General features: G+C 49.0%; 7 protein-coding genes across 7 annotated transcripts; 2 read left to right on the forward strand and 5 right to left on the reverse strand.

The window, feature by feature from the left end:
• Positions 1 to 157: 157 nt before the first annotated feature.
• Positions 158 to 574, reverse strand: BDV59DRAFT_184696 (uncharacterized protein). Its single transcript, XM_073690729.1, has one exon. It carries the CDS (start codon positions 444 to 446, stop codon positions 162 to 164), a length of 285 nt encoding a protein of 94 aa, XP_073545050.1. The 5' UTR covers positions 447 to 574; the 3' UTR covers positions 158 to 161.
• BDV59DRAFT_95979 (enoyl-CoA hydratase/isomerase family protein) lies at positions 158 to 1,768 on the reverse strand. The gene is made up of 5 exons (XM_073697399.1): positions 1,485 to 1,768; positions 1,282 to 1,432; positions 1,148 to 1,222; positions 560 to 1,075; positions 158 to 506 (listed from the first exon to the last, which is right to left on the reverse strand). Exons 1-5 carry the CDS (start codon positions 1,542 to 1,544, stop codon positions 466 to 468), a joined length of 843 nt encoding a protein of 280 aa, XP_073545051.1. The 5' UTR covers positions 1,545 to 1,768; the 3' UTR covers positions 158 to 465.
• BDV59DRAFT_95994 (putative amino acid transporter) lies at positions 1,563 to 3,902 on the reverse strand. The gene has a single exon (XM_073697400.1). The coding sequence runs from the start codon at positions 3,775 to 3,777 to the stop codon at positions 1,993 to 1,995; it is 1,785 nt and encodes a 594-aa protein (XP_073545052.1). The 5' UTR covers positions 3,778 to 3,902; the 3' UTR covers positions 1,563 to 1,992.
• Positions 3,903 to 4,950: 1,048 nt separating this feature from the next.
• On the forward strand, positions 4,951 to 6,982 carry BDV59DRAFT_95999 (putative transcription regulator (RTG2)). The gene is made up of 2 exons (XM_073697401.1): positions 4,951 to 5,091; positions 5,151 to 6,982. The coding sequence occupies exons 1-2, from the start codon at positions 4,979 to 4,981 to the stop codon at positions 6,838 to 6,840; spliced, it is 1,803 nt and encodes a 600-aa protein (XP_073545053.1). The 5' UTR covers positions 4,951 to 4,978; the 3' UTR covers positions 6,841 to 6,982.
• Positions 6,983 to 7,393: 411 nt separating this feature from the next.
• BDV59DRAFT_204476 (thioredoxin family protein) lies at positions 7,394 to 7,771 on the reverse strand (the record flags this gene model as incomplete). The annotated part of the gene is made up of 2 exons (XM_073694473.1): positions 7,394 to 7,697; positions 7,749 to 7,771. The coding sequence occupies 2 exons, from the start codon at positions 7,769 to 7,771 to the stop codon at positions 7,394 to 7,396; spliced, it is 327 nt and encodes a 108-aa protein (XP_073545054.1).
• Positions 7,772 to 8,092: 321 nt separating this feature from the next.
• On the reverse strand, positions 8,093 to 8,950 carry BDV59DRAFT_96004 (uncharacterized protein). The gene has a single exon (XM_073697402.1). The coding sequence runs from the start codon at positions 8,877 to 8,879 to the stop codon at positions 8,241 to 8,243; it is 639 nt and encodes a 212-aa protein (XP_073545055.1). The 5' UTR covers positions 8,880 to 8,950; the 3' UTR covers positions 8,093 to 8,240.
• A 2,054-nt stretch (positions 8,951 to 11,004) lies between these two features.
• On the forward strand, positions 11,005 to 15,938 carry BDV59DRAFT_209777 (uncharacterized protein; the record flags this gene model as incomplete). Its single annotated transcript, XM_073695452.1, has 5 exons — positions 11,005 to 11,065; positions 11,125 to 11,806; positions 11,859 to 11,875; positions 11,909 to 13,791; positions 13,843 to 15,938. 5 exons carry the CDS (start codon positions 11,005 to 11,007, stop codon positions 15,793 to 15,795), a joined length of 4,596 nt encoding a protein of 1,531 aa, XP_073545056.1. The 3' UTR covers positions 15,796 to 15,938.
• Positions 15,939 to 16,544: the final 606 nt, after the last annotated feature.

The raw sequence follows: 16,544 nt of genomic DNA on the forward strand, positions 1-16,544 counted from the left end.
GGTATCCTATGTATGTGCTCCCGCAAAGGGTGCTCGACCACTCCAATGAATGCAGCCCGGATAAATCCATCCTCGGACATATGCCAGGCGATGCCGATTGTATGACTCACAGAAACTCAGACGAATCTACACTTTTATAGATGAACGCCTGTCAGCTTCTGTCAACCGTGCTGGTCATAGAGTCCCATGAAAGAGCAGAGCATAGTGCAAAGTTCTAGATAAAGATGCGACAGTTTCAAGAATATGACATTTTTGCCTACCAATTCACTAAATTGCCAGCCCTTTTTCCTATTGATATCCGACAGTAAACTCCCCCTTAGAGCCAAGGGGAAATAGAAATATAGGTAAACAACGCGTAGTTGCATCGCTCTTAGTCTTCGTCGAGTGTTCAAGGCATTTCCACTCCCGCTCACAAAGGCCTGAATGTATATGGCAAATAGGATCATACATCGATGATTTTGCTTCTTACAAGGAAGCTTTTGTCTTCCCTTTCCGGCTACCGCTCGCTATATCTAGCGTCAGACATTATGAAAGACACTGAACAAAGACCTTAACTGACCTTTTGAGAGCTGCTCAGTCTTCTTGCGGAATCGCTCCATCGGTGCCCCTTCCACAAACCTCTCCGATAGAGCGTGGGCTGCATCGAACATAGCCAGAATCCGTTCCCCGCGTAAGGGTGCATTTTGCAGCCGCTTGGTCTCCATCATGCTCTTCGCATCGTTGACGGCCAGCTGCTCTTCAAGGAAACGGCGCACATGATCATGGAAATTATCCGCTGGGAAGATTCGATTAATCATGCCCCAGGATTCCATCTCCTCCACGGAGCACTTGCGGCCAAACATGAGGAAATCGTTAGCTCGGCGAGTTCCAATATTACGAGCAAATGTGGGAGCTGCTCCAAACTCCGGGACCAGCCCGAGAGAACTGAATGGAACCTGGAGGTACGCCCCGGCAGCGGCGACGACAATGTCGGCAATACCTTCAAACCAGGCCGCACCGCCCCCGACTGCCGGTCCATTTAGCGCCAGCACAAAAACCTTCCGGTGATCGATCATGGATCGGAACAGCTCCATTTCTTTTGCGCGGAGTCGTTAGCCTTCAATGGTGCTTCCTTTACCGGTATCATCCGTTACGTGGTGGGACGTACCTCGGGAGAACTTGCGCATGTAGAATAGTTTCTTTTGAGCGGGTGTCGACTCCGGCGAAGGTGCCTCGAGTCCATCTATGACCGCCATTAGATATGTTTCTGAATAAAAGGATCCATCCGACTAAACTACTTACTTTTGATATCGGCGCCGGCGGAGAAAAAACGGCCCTCGCCAGTAAGGACTGTGAACACGGTGTCAGGGTGTTCGTCTAGCTCTCGAAATGCTGCGACCATGTCCATGAGAAGTGTTTCATTCCATGCATTCAGGGATTTGGGTCGATTAAGCTGCAGAGCGTGAGATGGTTGCAGTATACCAATCGAGCCTGTAGAGGCGCACCTTAATGACACCGATCTGGTCGCGGACTTCCAAGAGGAGATGGGTGTAGGTCGAAGCCATGATGAACGTGTAGAAAAGAATCACGGATAGAGGATCTCCTGAGTTCAATCTTTTCCTAAGAGAACACTGAGTTGAAAGAAGTTGTGAATTCGTTCTATTGTCTCCTCCCCACAGCCGCGGCTACCACACGATCCCCCGCATGGCTGGTGCATAGCTAACCGAGACTGCAAGAGAGGCAGCACCCTAGCGCTAGAGAATGCGCATACGCAAATACTCAAATGTCAAGGATTTAAAAGCGCGCTCTTTGACAATGTCCAGCTATACGTACCGTGGTCGCAGAGGGGTCGCTACAGGTAAGGGAAATTGTCTTAAAAGGCCGGTGTCGTCCTACTATGTATACTTTTGAGGCGCAAGGGGCAGTAGATGTTTTCATCCTACTCCAGGTGAGACTACTACAATCGTCTTGCCCCGAAGGACAGACCCTGTAAACCGGGGGTTATAAAACACCTCAGGTACCCTGCATCCATACCGAGATGGTGGATGCAGTGGTGTAAATCATGAATAGCAAACCCAGCGTCATCATAGCCAGATCGCCCCGTTTGACCCAGAATGACTTGGCGACTCCCCTGCGATGCAGGTACGCTGGGTAGATGTACACTAGCGGCACGCAGGCAAACGATCCGATCAACGAGACAAATTTGTCCAAGTCTCCTGCCCCAACCCCGGCCACCAACCCGCACGCCAGCACCATGCCCGTTCGAAACACATTCTTTTTCCATTTAATGGACGGGTCGCGTTTGCCAGACTTTGGACCAAAGAGTTTGCCCTCCACGATACGTGAGGCAGGGAACAGCTGAATCGGGGTGCCAACAAGGATAGCCAAGGAATAGAGGAACTGGATGACATTGACCAGGCGACTGTTTTGAGGGAAATTGCTGAAAATCTCGGTGTGCGTATGCTCACCGAAGGTCCCATATGAAAGTGCGCCGACCGCTGTGAATAGGATCGTAATGATGGTCATGACAATGTAGAGCAGCCGATCAAAGTGTTCCGGCCGCCTCATCGATGACTGAACCGGGAGGATCAGGCCGATGCCTTCGAAGGTGAAAATGCAGGATCCAATGGTGAGCGTGAAGGCGTTTGGGTTGAAGAGTCGTACACTAGGCTCCAGGCCGTGGCGGGAAGCCATAGTAGCAATGTCATAGTAGTAGATATAGCCCAATCCGATCAGAATAAACACATCAGCGAGTAACGCGACCGGGCCAAGCTTGGAGATATTCCGAATCCAGGACATCGGGGTTAAAAAAGCCACCTGGAGCAAGATCAACGCTCCTGTTGACCACACGAGTATAGAGTCGGATGCGACCGCGCGAAGAAACACATGCAGATTCTCCGCCGTGAAGATGATGCAGGCACACACAAAGCCAATTTGAGATAGGGCAATGGAAGAGAGAATAAGTGACCGAAGGCGAGGTCCGGCAATTCGTTCGCCAATGTCACCGTAGCCTCCACCATACTGACTCCGGCATCTGAGAAGTAGGTGGAAGCAGAGCGTAGTGATCAAGGAGACTGTTACAAGCGTCACGGAGGAAAAAAGAATGCCACCGTTACGAAAAGCCTTGGGGAGGAAAATGATCCCAGTGCCAACAAACGCCTTCAGCAAAGTGAAGAAAGTCTTCACATCCGACGCATCACCAGGTCGACTGACGCGGGAGCGTTTCCGAGTCCCAAGCAACGCGGTACGCTCCGAGGGATGGCGTCTGTCTTCAGCCTCTTGCTCCTCCGTGGCGATAGACTCATCCTCTGTTTCCGCCAAATCTTCGCCCGCAAAATTTCCATAAAGATCAAGAAAGTCCAAAAAGGATGTAGTGACCGCGGGGTTGTCGAAGGGCCCACCGTTGCGGTGCTGACGTATAAAGTGTCGACGAAAACTGCCGGGCTCGAGCGCGGCAACGGCTTCCTCGATGGTATCTTCGGATCCTCTGGGGACAAACGAGAAGCTTGCGGCGCGTTTATCCAGTTTCGCTTGCTTGGATTTAGCATCGAGACGGTACAGGTCACGATGCACATCCCCACCCTGCAGCTTTAGCGAGGACTGCGGGAGATCTTCCACGGGGACCGGTGAAGACTCGGGTTCATCATGTTCCGCCGCGGTGCCCGATGCAATAGGAGATTCTTCTCGTAAAGACGCAGTGAAATGTGGATGAAGATGTTGGGATAGGATTTCGGATTGATCTTGGGCGTCTCGAATAGACGGGCCTGCCGAAGGAGAATCGACGGGTTCGTCGGCCATGGTGAGAAGAGCTGACTAGGAGGATAACGCTAATAGAAAACCCACAAATACATTCAAGGGACGTCCATGGGGGAGCAGGCAAACATGATGCTGTAGGGGGAAAAGCGGGGTGCGTTCAACTGGTTGGGAGACGTGGAAGAGGAACAACGACGAGCGGATTTGCTCATCGACATGACATCAGCGGATGACTCAGCGTCTGTTGTGTACATAAGGCTATGCCCGAGATTGTGTATGCTTATTCTATGTAGACTGCTCCTAATGAAGCAATATATTTGTGAACATTTGGGTGTGGGCGAATACCAACTGTCAACACACAGTCATTCTACAATACTGATAGTGGGACACTCAGTTCGTCAATGTAATCTATACCCACGTCACCAGTCTGTCTTACGCTAAGGTTGTAATTCAATATATGAAGCAGATCACGATCTCTTTTAACTAGGACATTTGACATGTTCGTGATTTACGAATAATTTTGCTATCTACCTAAGCACCAGCAAGTCTACGTCCTGTGACAGGCTGCTTTCAAAATCCGGATATGTAGCGATGGCTGATGAGAACAAAGAAGGACCCTATCATTCGGTTCACATGATCAGTAATCTAGAACGCGGCCAAGCAGGATAAGGCCCATGATTCCTCCACATATTAAATTTGTTTACAGGATGCTTACTCTGTGGACTAGGGTCCTGGATCGGCTGATCCGCTGGCCTCCTGGCCAAGAATCATGGGTAGAGACGCAGGTTTGAGTTCGTTCCGTTGCAACAGAGAAGCAAAGAGGGACGAACGCTGATACAGGAACTGAGGGTGAAGGATCGAGGAAACAACATACCACATGCTGAATGTGTGCTGAGCGCGAATAAATTGAGCAAGTCATTCTGATCTCGGTTCTGTCATGGGAAACTATATATACAGTGCTGGGCACGGAACCAATTAGCTGTACCGGCCAATTGCTTACAAGAATGACATTCGTCGGCTGACATACGGACCAGTAGAACCAACCTACAGGTGACACTGGCCTGGAAATTATAAGCGTGGCTAGGTTTTGGTTGACGTCACAAGGAATGTAGGGCTTCTGGTTGCGGAAAGCTTCCAAGCCACAAGCTATACGCACCACACGATGGGTTGAGGTGAACAATATTGATCGGTTTCCTTTCAATCTAGGCTGCAGTATCAGTAATTTGGATAGCACAACTCGACTATAATGGGTGGTGGACCTCAACTTCCCCCAAAGGCCCACACGTTGCCAGACAGAACAGTGCCGACCAGGGGTCCTAGGGAGACGGCATACCTGTATGGGGTGATCGATCTTGGCAGGTGTGTTGCTCAGCATACCGAACTGACGCGCCGCCCAGCTGTTCTGACTGGAACTATAGTAACGGCATTCGATGCAGCATCTCAGACCTCAGCCCGCCGACAACTCGTATTATCCCGACAGTCCATGCGCGACGCTTCAACATCTCGCTATACGATGCACAATTCGACCCCGACACAGGAAACCGCATCCCGATCCCACAGGAAATCATCGACCGGGTCGTGGGCGTAATCGTCCGATTTCAAATCGTCTGCGTCGACATTGGAGTCCCACCGAAGAACATACGGATTATTGCAACAGAAGCCACCCGGTTGGCCATCAATGCAAACGAATTCGTCGAGGCAATCCAGCATGCGACAAATATCGCCGTGGAAACCCTTGCAAAGGAGCAAGAGGGTATCATCGGTGCCTGGGGAATAGCCAGTGGATTTTCCGACATTGAGGGATTGGCGATGGACCTGGGAGGAGGAAGCATGCAAATGACCTGGATCATGTCGCATGCAGGAAACGTCCATATTAGCCCCAAGGGGGCCATTAGCTTCCCCTACGGCGCCGCCGCTTTGACACAAAAGCTGGCTGACATAAAGAAGGGCAAAAGTAAGGACGAAGCGCAAAAGGCCGAAGAGGAATTCCGTCATGAGATGGAGACAAACTTCCGTAACGCGTGGAAAGAATTGCAGATCCCTCAGGATTTGGAAGACAAAGCTCGAAGGCAAGGCGGCTTTCATTTATACCTATCTGGCGGAGGCTTCCGAGGCTGGGGCTATCTTCTCCTCTATCTACACCAAGCACGCGGCGAGTATTATCCAATATCTATCATCAATGGGTACTCCGCCGGAAGGGAGGATTTTGAAAATACAGAGGCATTGAAGAAAATCGCTCGAACCGCCCGTGATATCTTCCGTGTTTCTGATAGACGGCGGGAACAAGTCCCCTCGGTCGCCTTCCTGGTCAACGCACTGGCAGATGCTATTCCACATGGCATCAAGGAAGCACATTTCTGCCAGGGAGGTGTTCGTGAGGGTGTATTATTCCAACGCATCGTCCCTGTTATCCGTCAACAGGACCCACTAGAAGTAGCGACAGTCAGCTTCGCACCCCAGTCCGCTCAAGCTATTGCCTACTTGATGCTCTCGGCGATTCCACGTCCGGAAGGGTACAAACACTTCCCCCATTCAATTACTGCACATGTCATACAGGCATTTGCCAATTCGCTATATTTGCATGCACCAATGTCTAAAGAACTTTCCTCAACCGCTGCCCTATATTGCACAAGCGGCGGGATTCTTGCCTCTGCTCATGGTATTCCCCATGGGGACCGAGCACGGCTGGCACTCATGTTGCAGGAGAGATACGGTGGCGAGTTGCCACCACGCGAACTGGACTTCAAGGAGCGTTTACGGGACCTGCTCACCCCAGAAGAAGTTTGGTGGACCAGATATCTGGGGAAGCTCGGATTGGTTATTGCGCGCTTATATCCTACAGGCACAGTGGACCCTGCAAGACCCCGGGTAGTCCCCAGTGCGAGATGGGCCACAAAACTAGGTAAAGAAGGTAATAAGGAGGGGATTGAACTGACAATGTCGGTTCAGAAAGTGGCATTTGACCCGACCCGGCTGAAAGAAGAGCTTGAGAGAGATTTGAAGAAGATCAGGAAAGTGGGAAAGAAAAAGCATTGGATTGGAGGGAGGCATGGATGGGGTATGAAGATTAAAGTGGTACTTGTTGAGGAAGATTTATTATATAGGTAACGCTATGTTGTTCTTTTGGCATACAACATACCTTACCTAGAGCACATGTGGTGATGGCTGCCCATTGTCGATGGTGACAATATAATCTGCCCATTTCACTCATCATGATCTGTTTATTGTTGGACACTGCGTACAACGAAAGTAGGAATATATCAATTCCAGGAATTATTCTTATTTCGGCGTAGCGGGCATGTCAACCGAGTCCCACATGTCGATATCTAAACTTAGTTCCCTTTTGCTTCAAATCCACGTTGGCTTGTGAAACATAAATGTGCAGGACCAGGACAGTGCGCTAGTCCACATCATGGTCGGCATATTCCCTCCAGCCGAAGAAGCAGAACCCTACTGTTCTTATACTCCAGATCATTTGCATTAAGGAAGACTACTAGCAGCCTTGTTGCAGAATGTCTTCTCGACTAGGTTGGGGCTTGTAGATCGGGGGAAAGAAGCAATAGGATGGGGGAGACTTGTTCATATGCCATATTATCTAAACCATACATCTGGACATCAGGAAAAGTGCACAATGGCTTAGCCACCATTATCAGGAATGCGCTTAGTGATGCATCTGCGCTGCTCTCTGAACGAGAGCCTCTAGTCTTTCCGGCTGCCCGCCGATCAGCTCCTCCATTTTTGCACCGCCTTTGAAAGCCATGAATGTGGGCATGTTATATATTCCGACTTCGACTGCCGCATCAGGTAGCGTATCGACATTCACTTTGTAGAAATCTGGCCCTTGAGTGGCCTCCGCCAGATGATCAAAGTTGGGCGAAATCCTCTTGCAGGAGGCACACGAATCCGCGCAGAAGTCGAAAACACTGGGAGTATCTTTGTCTATGACCTCCCGAAATTCATCCATTCTAATCATCTGATTAATACAATTCTATTACCGTGACAAAAGTGGGACTAACGTGGTGATTTCTCGGACCGGCATTGTCGCTGGAGGATGGGATGTCTAAAAACAAGATGACGAACGGTATGGAAATAATACAATTGTTTCCAGAAACTGATTCTGAGATAATAGAGCTACTCATCCCATGTAGGACTCAAAGCTTTATATGCAGTCTACGGGGAGGAGTCCCGAAAGTACATGACGTTTGCAGTATGGCCGGCTCCACCTATTTTGGTGCCTCCCCAGTACCTCCGCGAATGAATCCCCTTCAACGCGAAATGATGGCGATGCACTGATGTCAGTATTTTATTGGTTTCACCACTATATTACAAATTAAATATTCCATGGAATGATGAATTTGGTCTGCTAGGCCGATCTGGTTCCCTCATACTATGGCCTGGTTTAATCCCTTGTACAACCAAATGCAATGATGGACTGATTAGGGTTGCACCCCATGTAACATTGATATGTGTCTGATTAATTCCAAGAGAACTATATCAGAAATGCGTCGTTATGGTGCACCGCCTCCTCCCCCTCCTGCACTTTTATTCTTCCTTCGCCTAGCCTTCTCGTATAAGCCCAAGCAAGTTATGAACACCATCGTGTCGAAGTCTTCGCCGTAGTTAACATTTAACTGCAACTTCCCGCATTTTTTATATGTCCTATTGCTTGTAAATACCGCTAGAATATGACCCGCCTCATCCAAAAGCTTGTAGTTTCGACTGCTCAGTCTGGATGCCTTCACGCCATCTGCAGTGACATGTTGCGTGCGTTTCCACACGAGCTGTTTCCTTCGCTCGCTGGAATCAGGGAATCCTCGCAGTGTTGTAGACCACCGATATTCCGAGCCACCGACGTTCTCTTTGGTCATATCTTCCCATTTGGTTGCACAGACATTATCCGGACCTCCGAGGCCGACCTTCAAGACACTCGAGAATTTGGGAAATTTGCACATGGCGATGACAGGACCATGCTTGTCACTACCGGCGTGCAGGATCAGGTCGGGTTTATGTGTGAAGGATGATATTTCGCCGTACAGCAATGGCTGGTCGTCAACTGACGTTACGGTGTAATGTCGCTGGAAACAGGACTTGTGGACGAAGTACTGACGACATGTCGGTTTGGACGGTATGTCTTCCGAGTCGAACATCGGAAACTATATTCATCTGTATTATCGTATAACATTAAGACTGGTTTTTGATAATGCAGAAACAATTGGAGATGTATCAAGCAATGTGGAGGAAGGGCTCGGTGCCGGTGCCACCGGCGGCGGCTACGAAGACATTCCGCAAGCAGCCGAGCATAAGCTTCGGAGAGTATTCCGTCCAACCTTAAAAACCGAAGAACATCAAGGAAAGCCACAAAAAATTCATTGAGTGGGTATATGCTTAATGGAGAGATTCGATACACAAATACATGGATGGAGATTACAGATAATAGGTACAGCCTGCGGAAATGGTTACACTTCGAACATGAGAGGACATGGCCCTACTGTCAAAGCGCCCAAGAACCCCGCAATATTGTGATCATTTTCCTATAGTCCCGGTCAAGTAGGCTGCATTAATTTGCAGCCTCGAATAGTCTTCCTTGTTTCGATATTGTTTTACTCGCAATCTTTTGAGAATGTTATCATGCATGAGCACACGCAATACAGTGCAAAGATCATCTAACATGCTGTAACATTGTTGATTATAGATCGTTGCAAGGGCTAGAAGCACTTTAGACAGAGAATATGTCCCCATAATAGGGGCAAATGCGCCGGTAAAGTGTCGGAACTACCTTTCTCAGGGTAAACGGAACAATATCAGCCACTCTCTAGCTGCCGGAGCAGAATACGAAACGTGATTAGCAACAGCAAGAAGGTTTGTCACCAGAAAGTCGAAGGCTTCGTCCAGAGGGGTTGGCATTCATAGATGGCACGGAAATTGAGATAAGTGCCGTTTACCTATCCTCTATCGGATCGACGCCAAGAATGGCGCAGCAACAGCCAGGGCTTGGGATAGGTGTGCGATGACAGTAGCCTGACACGTTGTGCGCTAGAATACTCAACCTCCGCGCCTAGTGTATTCTAAGAGCCCAATCTGATGCCAGAAGCACATCCTTCCCGCTCTCATCCTAACCGACCACTCGCCTTCTGGGCTTGTCCGCTCGCCGATCACTCATCGTAAAATGACTACGCCAAGTCCACAAAACCATTCCCACCGCCGTCAAACGCCCCTAGAAAGATAGAAGCAAGCGTACAGGTGCCTTGATAACTAGTCAACTTTCCGTTTATACCTGTCATGCGGTATAATCCCTGGAGTCTGATGAAGCAATAGGACAACTAGGCCAGATATGCTTGGCTAGGCACAGAGTAGTGGTGAACTCAGACTAAAAAAAGGAAAGAAAAGAAAGCCAAGTATGTGGAATAAAAGCACATAATTCTAGGTGGCTGCTCCCCAGTTGCACAATGGCCAACAGCCAAATCAGTAGGCTCGCCGACCTTAATGCCGATGAACTAGATCATTACTCGTTTTAGAAATAGCCAGCCTCTCAGCTTTTGCTCCGCACGAAATGGAGAATAGGTACCCAGCGGGGAAACGACGAATTGCGCCGATCTTAAGAGAATTATCATGCGTTCTGATCTTGCTAAGCGAGGATGCATCGAGAACGCTTTTGCTATTTGGCATCGCCATGGGGACACGTAGGGGAGTGTTACAAGATACCGAGGGTGCATCAGGAACGCTTTTGTTATTTGACATCGCCAAGGGGGGCACGTAGGGGAGTGTTACAAGATACCGAGGATGCATCCGCTGCACAGAGCTCTGACTTCCTTCTCCAGCGGCGCTATCTTTAAGATATTTTGCTCTGTTGAGAAGATTGGTCGAGTTTATGTCCTGTTTATAGGATACATACGGCGTACTAGTACCCCATAGGCAATCACCAGAGTCTAAAAAAAGAACAACCAATGCAAATTTTCTTTCATGAGCAAGGGTCACGGACTGCCTAGTATGCCTCCGGGCTGGAGGATGTGGGTCTTTATAGAAGATTACAGAGGGGACTCATAAATTCTCCAGTATCCCCGTCATATCCACAACACTGGGGAAACTGAATACTTTCCAATAACTCCATCGTATTTGTCAACAAAACTGGATTATTGATGCATCAATACTCTGCGTGATGAAGGTTCAATATATAGAGTTCGTTCCCCAATCTGCACCGGAGAAATACGTGGGTGCCTAACAACACATATCAACTTAGGGAGGTCAGGCAAAAATTGCGCGAGCTACGGCAACATGCAAATAGCGCCGACTCAGTCCAACGACTACTTGGATTTTTTAATGGCAACCACGGGAAGTTGCCTGTGGTTGAACTCATCCTCTGCTATCATGCTGTATTGAAAGCTTTGCCTGGAGATAGAAAGACCCCCAAACAACAAAGTCTCCGGGGGTCAATACAACTATTAGAAAGGCTAGTCAAGCAAGCCATTCCTTCGGTGGGCGAGTTGGTGCTTGGAAATGATCCCAATAGGCCGGCTATTATTGATATTAACACCCGGAAAAAAGCCTCTCATGGGTTGATTCACAATTTCATCGACGCCTTTGATCTGGGACTGGGGACTTCTCAACATGGCAAGCCTCGTGTTGCTGTCATGCTGCCTAACGGTCCATTTATGGCACTGGCATGCTTGTGTGTTTCTACATACTACACATTAGTGCCGCTTTCCACAGGCGCGACACCAGAGCAACTGAACGCTGATTTGGATCAGACGCAGCCTGATGCCATCTTGATGCTTGAAACTGACGCACACAGATTCCATACTAATTCTAGCATGGTTGTCTTTACTGTAATCCCGCGCCCAGATCTAACATTCAGTATCCGCTGTCCCTCACCACATCGCATTTCAAATCACGCGGCAACTACTCACAACGTGCCAGATGATGTGGCAATTATTCTCTTCACTAGTGGGAGTACTGGGGCTAAGAAGCTTGTCCCGATCACAACATATAACTTGCTGGCAGGAACCGCGTTCACGATCGAGTCACTCGGGCTGACAGCTAAGGACCGGTGTCTAAATATGATGCCGCTCCATCACGTGTATGCCCGCACATTCACGCGGAACTACGAACAGGTTGCTGACATTAAACAGTGGAGGGCTTATGCGTAGTTTATTTGCAAATATATTAGCCGGCGGAGCAGTCATATGTTGCTCTTCATTTGATCCGTCTACTTTCTGGGACGTGATTTCGCAATGGCATCCAACATGGTATTATGCTACTCCAACAATGCATCAAATGATCCTGGCAGAGTCCCAGTACCACCCTGACGCAGTTCGACAAAGCTCAATCCAGTTAATCTGCAACGCTGGTGCTGGTATACCTCCGGCTCTAGCAAATCAGCTCAATGAAACGTTTAAGTGCGCCGTGTTTCCTAGTTATGGAATGACTGAATGCGCACCAATATCTGCTCCTCCGTTGAACTATAGGTTGGAACGCCCGGGGACGTCGGGTATTGGTGTAGGTCCGGAGTTAGCTATTATGGAAAATCCGGATTTCTCGCACCCTGCGCACCCAGGTGTGATAGGGAATATCTGTGTCAGAGGGACACCCGTTTTTGAGGGATACCTAACCCCCGATGGATATGATCGAAAGGCATTCAACAAAGATGGATGGTTCAATACAGGTGACCTTGGGTACGTTGACGAGGATGGGTACCTTTATATTACCGGCCGTAGCAAAGAAGTGATCAATCGTGGAGGCGAAATCATCTCGCCCGTCGAGGTGGAAGATGCGATCTTTTCGGCCTCAAGGGATCCAAAATCCATCATTTTTGGACGTATCCAGGAGACACTAGCCTTCCCAGTGCCACATGAAGTACTGCAGGAAGTGGTCGGGGTTGTCATTGTCTGCCCCCCAAAGAGCAAACGGCCGGACATTCGTCAACTGCATAAAGCATTGCAAGCCCAGCTATCCCAGTCTAAATGGCCAATGGTTCTTGTCTACATGAATGGTATACCAAAGTCAAACAACAAGATACAACGGATCGGGATGAGTACGCGGCTGCAGTTGGAGAAGCTGGCGGATTCAACGTTACCGTCCGACTGTCACTACGAGGCCAGATGCCCCTCACCAAGTACCCCTCTAATCAGTAAAATAACGAAGAAGCGGTGCACGGAGGGGATGGACGGTTTCCATGTTTCGCTATCCGAGGAGCAGTGGATGCCCGATATACTGATGCGACGCAATAAAGTCGACGGATTTCTTGAAGCAATCCTATTTTTCCAGGGGCATTGCGCATTAACGGGCGAAATCCTAATATCCTATCTACATGAAGCGCACCATGGCTATCTTGTTCCCAGCAGCGTAAAGCTCATCCAGGGGAGCCTTCCATTGGATGAAGATGGGAATGTGGACATTGGGCAAGTTGAGGTGGCTCTCAGGGAGCACGAGCCACGACGAAACTTTTCCCAATTACAACTCCGTGTGCAGACTGTATTTGCGACTGCCTTGAGATTATCGCCAAACGATGTAACGCCAGAGACAGACTTCTTCGCGGCTGGTGGCGATAGCCTGACGGCTGGACGTATGGTCTCCCAGTTGCGCAGGGACTTCAATATCCATATACCTGGTGATTTTCTATTCAGACATAGTGACTTTGGCACCTTATGCAATGTGGTTGAACGGGCGGTGATATCGCAAAAAATGCAAACCGGGATGGTCGGTGATTTACCCGGATGCGTCGAGACATATAGCTCGACGAACCCCGTGTTGCTTTTGATCCATCTCCTCCCAATTGCTGTGTTCTACCCCATGAAGCAAGCTTTACAATGGACCCTTTTCATCCACGCCATGGCCGAAACCTCTTTTCGATTTCCCCTCCGAGGACTGCTTGTGGGAAGACTGTTACATATTGTGATCATTGCTGCTGGCTCGCGGATAGTAGTTCAATTGATCGCTCCCCTTGTTGGAATACTTTTTAAGTGGATCGTGATCGGGAGATATCGCTCTGGGATTTATCCAATGTGGGGCGTATATCATACCCGATGGTGGATAACACAAAAAGCACTACAAGTTTGTGGCAAGGTAACGACATAAATTACCCTCAAGGGATTATCTGCTCACTACCGAGACCAGGGCCTATACAACCAATACAATTGGTCGAGAATACTGTATTACCGAGCTTTAGGAGCCACTATTGGACGCAATGTGACTATCCACGAACTAGCATCCTTAGGAGAATATGACTTGATTAAACTTGGGGACAATGTCATTCTGGACCATTGCATATGCCGTCCATTTGCGGTCGAAAGAAATACGTCAATGCTTCTTAAATCTATCAAACTCGGTACCAATTGCTGTGTTGGCTTGAAGTCCGTTGTTGCGCCAGGGGCTGATATAGCGCCCGGTACATGCCTTGGGCCAAACTCCTCTAGCTGGGAGGTTGCCGATGCAGATGAATCCAACTGGGATTCTCTCTCAGCCATGGTCCCCGAGTCACATTGGATGTTAACCCTATTGCTGGTTGCGCCTTTGGGGTTCCTAGTTAGCCTCGCAAGACGCTTGCCTTGGTTAGCCGGTTTGCTACCTATCGTTGTCATCTATCCTCGTCCAGGAAAGGATATGGTACATCAGACGATCCTTTGGTTCACGAAGCCGCAACGCATTGCGTATCATATTCTCGCTCGTATTTACCTGGCAATCGCGGGGCCCATTGTTATGTTTCTCACAGTGATCTTTATTAAGCGCTTCCTTGATGTACTGTGTCGAAAACCCACACCAGGGCGCATCGAGAGAAGCCAGCCTCGCAAACTCCGATCAACAATTCTAGCTCACATTCTCCCCCGTGGCGATATCCACACTTTAACCCGACTTGTTGGTCGCCATTATGAGCTTGTCTCCGTGGTGGTGCGTGCCTTGGGGGCCCGTGTCGGGAAAAGGGTGTACTGGCCAAGTGTGTTCCCCTCAGTCCAAGATTTCGACCTCCTCGACATCGGAAATGACGTCGTATTCGGCTCCGGGTCTCATCTAGTGACATCGGATGGCCTGGGAAAAGACCGTATTGAGATAGGAGACGGGGCCATGATTGGTGATCGTGCCGTCCTACAGCCTGGAGTAATCGTCGGAACTCGCACAATGGTGGGTTCTGGAGCTCTATTGCGACGGAATGGGATCTATCCATCAGATACGGTTTGGACCGGGAGCAAACGAGGAGACGCAATTCTTTTCCCTTCTCCCGCGCCAGTGGCCAGTGACATGGCAAGCGAGAAATCACTGAAAACTACCACCAGACCCTTCGGGCGTGCTTTCTACTTGGGTAAAGCCAATTATCGTGTTCTTGGTCAGCTCGAGGTGGTATGCTATTCAACAATTGTCGTCATTTTAGTCACAGTCTACTGGCTTGTCACGCCTTTGGTAGGTCTTCTGGTTCTCAGACGCGTGCTGCAAGTCAACCTCCCTATATTCGGGCTCAGTTGGTGGCGGCCATTTCTCATATACGCAGTATTCTGCAGTGCCGTGTCTACATGTAGCTTGTTGCAATCACTCCTGGCTTTAGCTGTTGTTGTTGCGACAAAGTGGGCCCTAATGGGTCGCCGCCTTGAGGGTGAATATCACTGGGACAAGAGCAGCTATAACCAACGATGGCAGCTATATCTCACCATAGAGTCCCTGATAAAGGATTCCTATGGTGGTCTTGGGATTTTGCAACTTCTCTCCGGCACTTGGTATTTGGCACTGTATTACCGTTCAATGGGGGCTCGGATCGGTCGTAATTGCTCCCTGTTTGCCAATGGTAGCCCGAATATCTATTTCACAGAGCCAGATCTCCTAACTATTGGGAACCGGGTCGCCATTGATGATGCAAGTCTTGTTTGTCACTTGAATTCCCGTGGCGAGTTCGAGTTACATGAACTGCGTGTGGGAGATCGCAGCATCTTGAGAACTGGGTCACGACTTATGTCCGGCGCATCGATGGGGAATGATGCATGTCTGTTAGAGCACACTTTGGTTCTATCAGGTGATCATGTGGACGACGGCAAAACACTACAGGGATGGCCAGCAGAGCTATTCGAAGGACTGAGGATATGAGCCGGCACCTCAAAGTAAAATCAAAGGAAAGGGAAAAAGCCCAATCATCTCGGATATAGGCATACTGGCAGCCAGTGTACAGCATAACGGGTCATCTACGTTTTCCATCCAGATATTACACCGATTAATCTAGATGATCGTACGGAAACGCGTGTCAAACCGGAAAGCCTGCTCATGTACTCATCCGTCATCCTGCAGTAGGTGTAGCTTATGTACTATATATTATTACATCAATTTTGTACCCCTCAATAACGCAGTCAGATGATGCCTCTCTTCACGATTATCCTCGGCCGCTCGTTGAAACTACTCACAACCCCGCTTTGGACAACTATAAATGAGGGTTAGAATCCCCGCAAACTATAGACCCATTGTCATTCACAATGACCAATCATGTTTGTTCCATTGGCTCCTCGGGGCCTGGGGTATTTTGTGATACTTCAGTACCGAAGAGAGGACCCTGCGTCACCCTGCCTCCGGATGTCTGGTACATTATCTTTCAGATGGTACGTCTATCAGCATTCACTGCACAAAGGAGGAAGTATAGTGACCATCTGGGGACAATCAGCTACGATATTACCACCGACAATCTCTATTTAATGTGTGTCTTGTATGTAGGCTGTTTTCTACTTGGGCAAAGCCATCGCTTTATCATTCTGTCATCCTGCGGCGGCCTACCAAGAGAGATTTGCACAAATCCATTCCACAGAAGCCAGGCAACAGCTTAGAAAATCTTCTGAGTCGCCTGAAAG

This window comes from Aspergillus ambiguus (assembly GCF_047715705.1).
Source record: "Aspergillus ambiguus strain CBS 117.58 unplaced genomic scaffold BDV59scaffold_33, whole genome shotgun sequence".
Taxonomy (NCBI): Eukaryota; Fungi; Ascomycota; class Eurotiomycetes; order Eurotiales; family Aspergillaceae; genus Aspergillus; species Aspergillus ambiguus.

Bases quoted from the DNA above. Each gene is read 5' to 3' on its own strand.
- BDV59DRAFT_96004 (XM_073697402.1), bottom strand. From the start codon at position 8,879: ATGTTCGACTCGGAAGACATACCGTCCAAACCGACATGTCGTCAGTAC.
- BDV59DRAFT_95979 (XM_073697399.1), bottom strand. From the start codon at position 1,544: ATGGCTTCGACCTACACCCATCTCCTCTTGGAAGTCCGCGACCAGATC. The intron at 1,076-1,147 runs GTACGTCCCACC...TCCGCGCAAAAG, and splicing joins CATGCGCAAGTTCTCCCGAG to AAATGGAGCTGTTCCGATCC. The intron at 507-559 runs GTCAGTTAAGGT...CGCTAGATATAG, and splicing joins GACTGAGCAGCTCTCAAAAG to CGAGCGGTAGCCGGAAAGGG.
- BDV59DRAFT_184696 (XM_073690729.1), bottom strand. From the start codon at position 446: ATGATCCTATTTGCCATATACATTCAGGCCTTTGTGAGCGGGAGTGGA.
- BDV59DRAFT_95994 (XM_073697400.1), bottom strand. From the start codon at position 3,777: ATGGCCGACGAACCCGTCGATTCTCCTTCGGCAGGCCCGTCTATTCGA.
- BDV59DRAFT_95999 (XM_073697401.1), top strand. From the start codon at position 4,979: ATGGGTGGTGGACCTCAACTTCCCCCAAAGGCCCACACGTTGCCAGAC. The intron at 5,092-5,150 runs GTGTGTTGCTCA...CTGGAACTATAG, and splicing joins GGGGTGATCGATCTTGGCAG to TAACGGCATTCGATGCAGCA.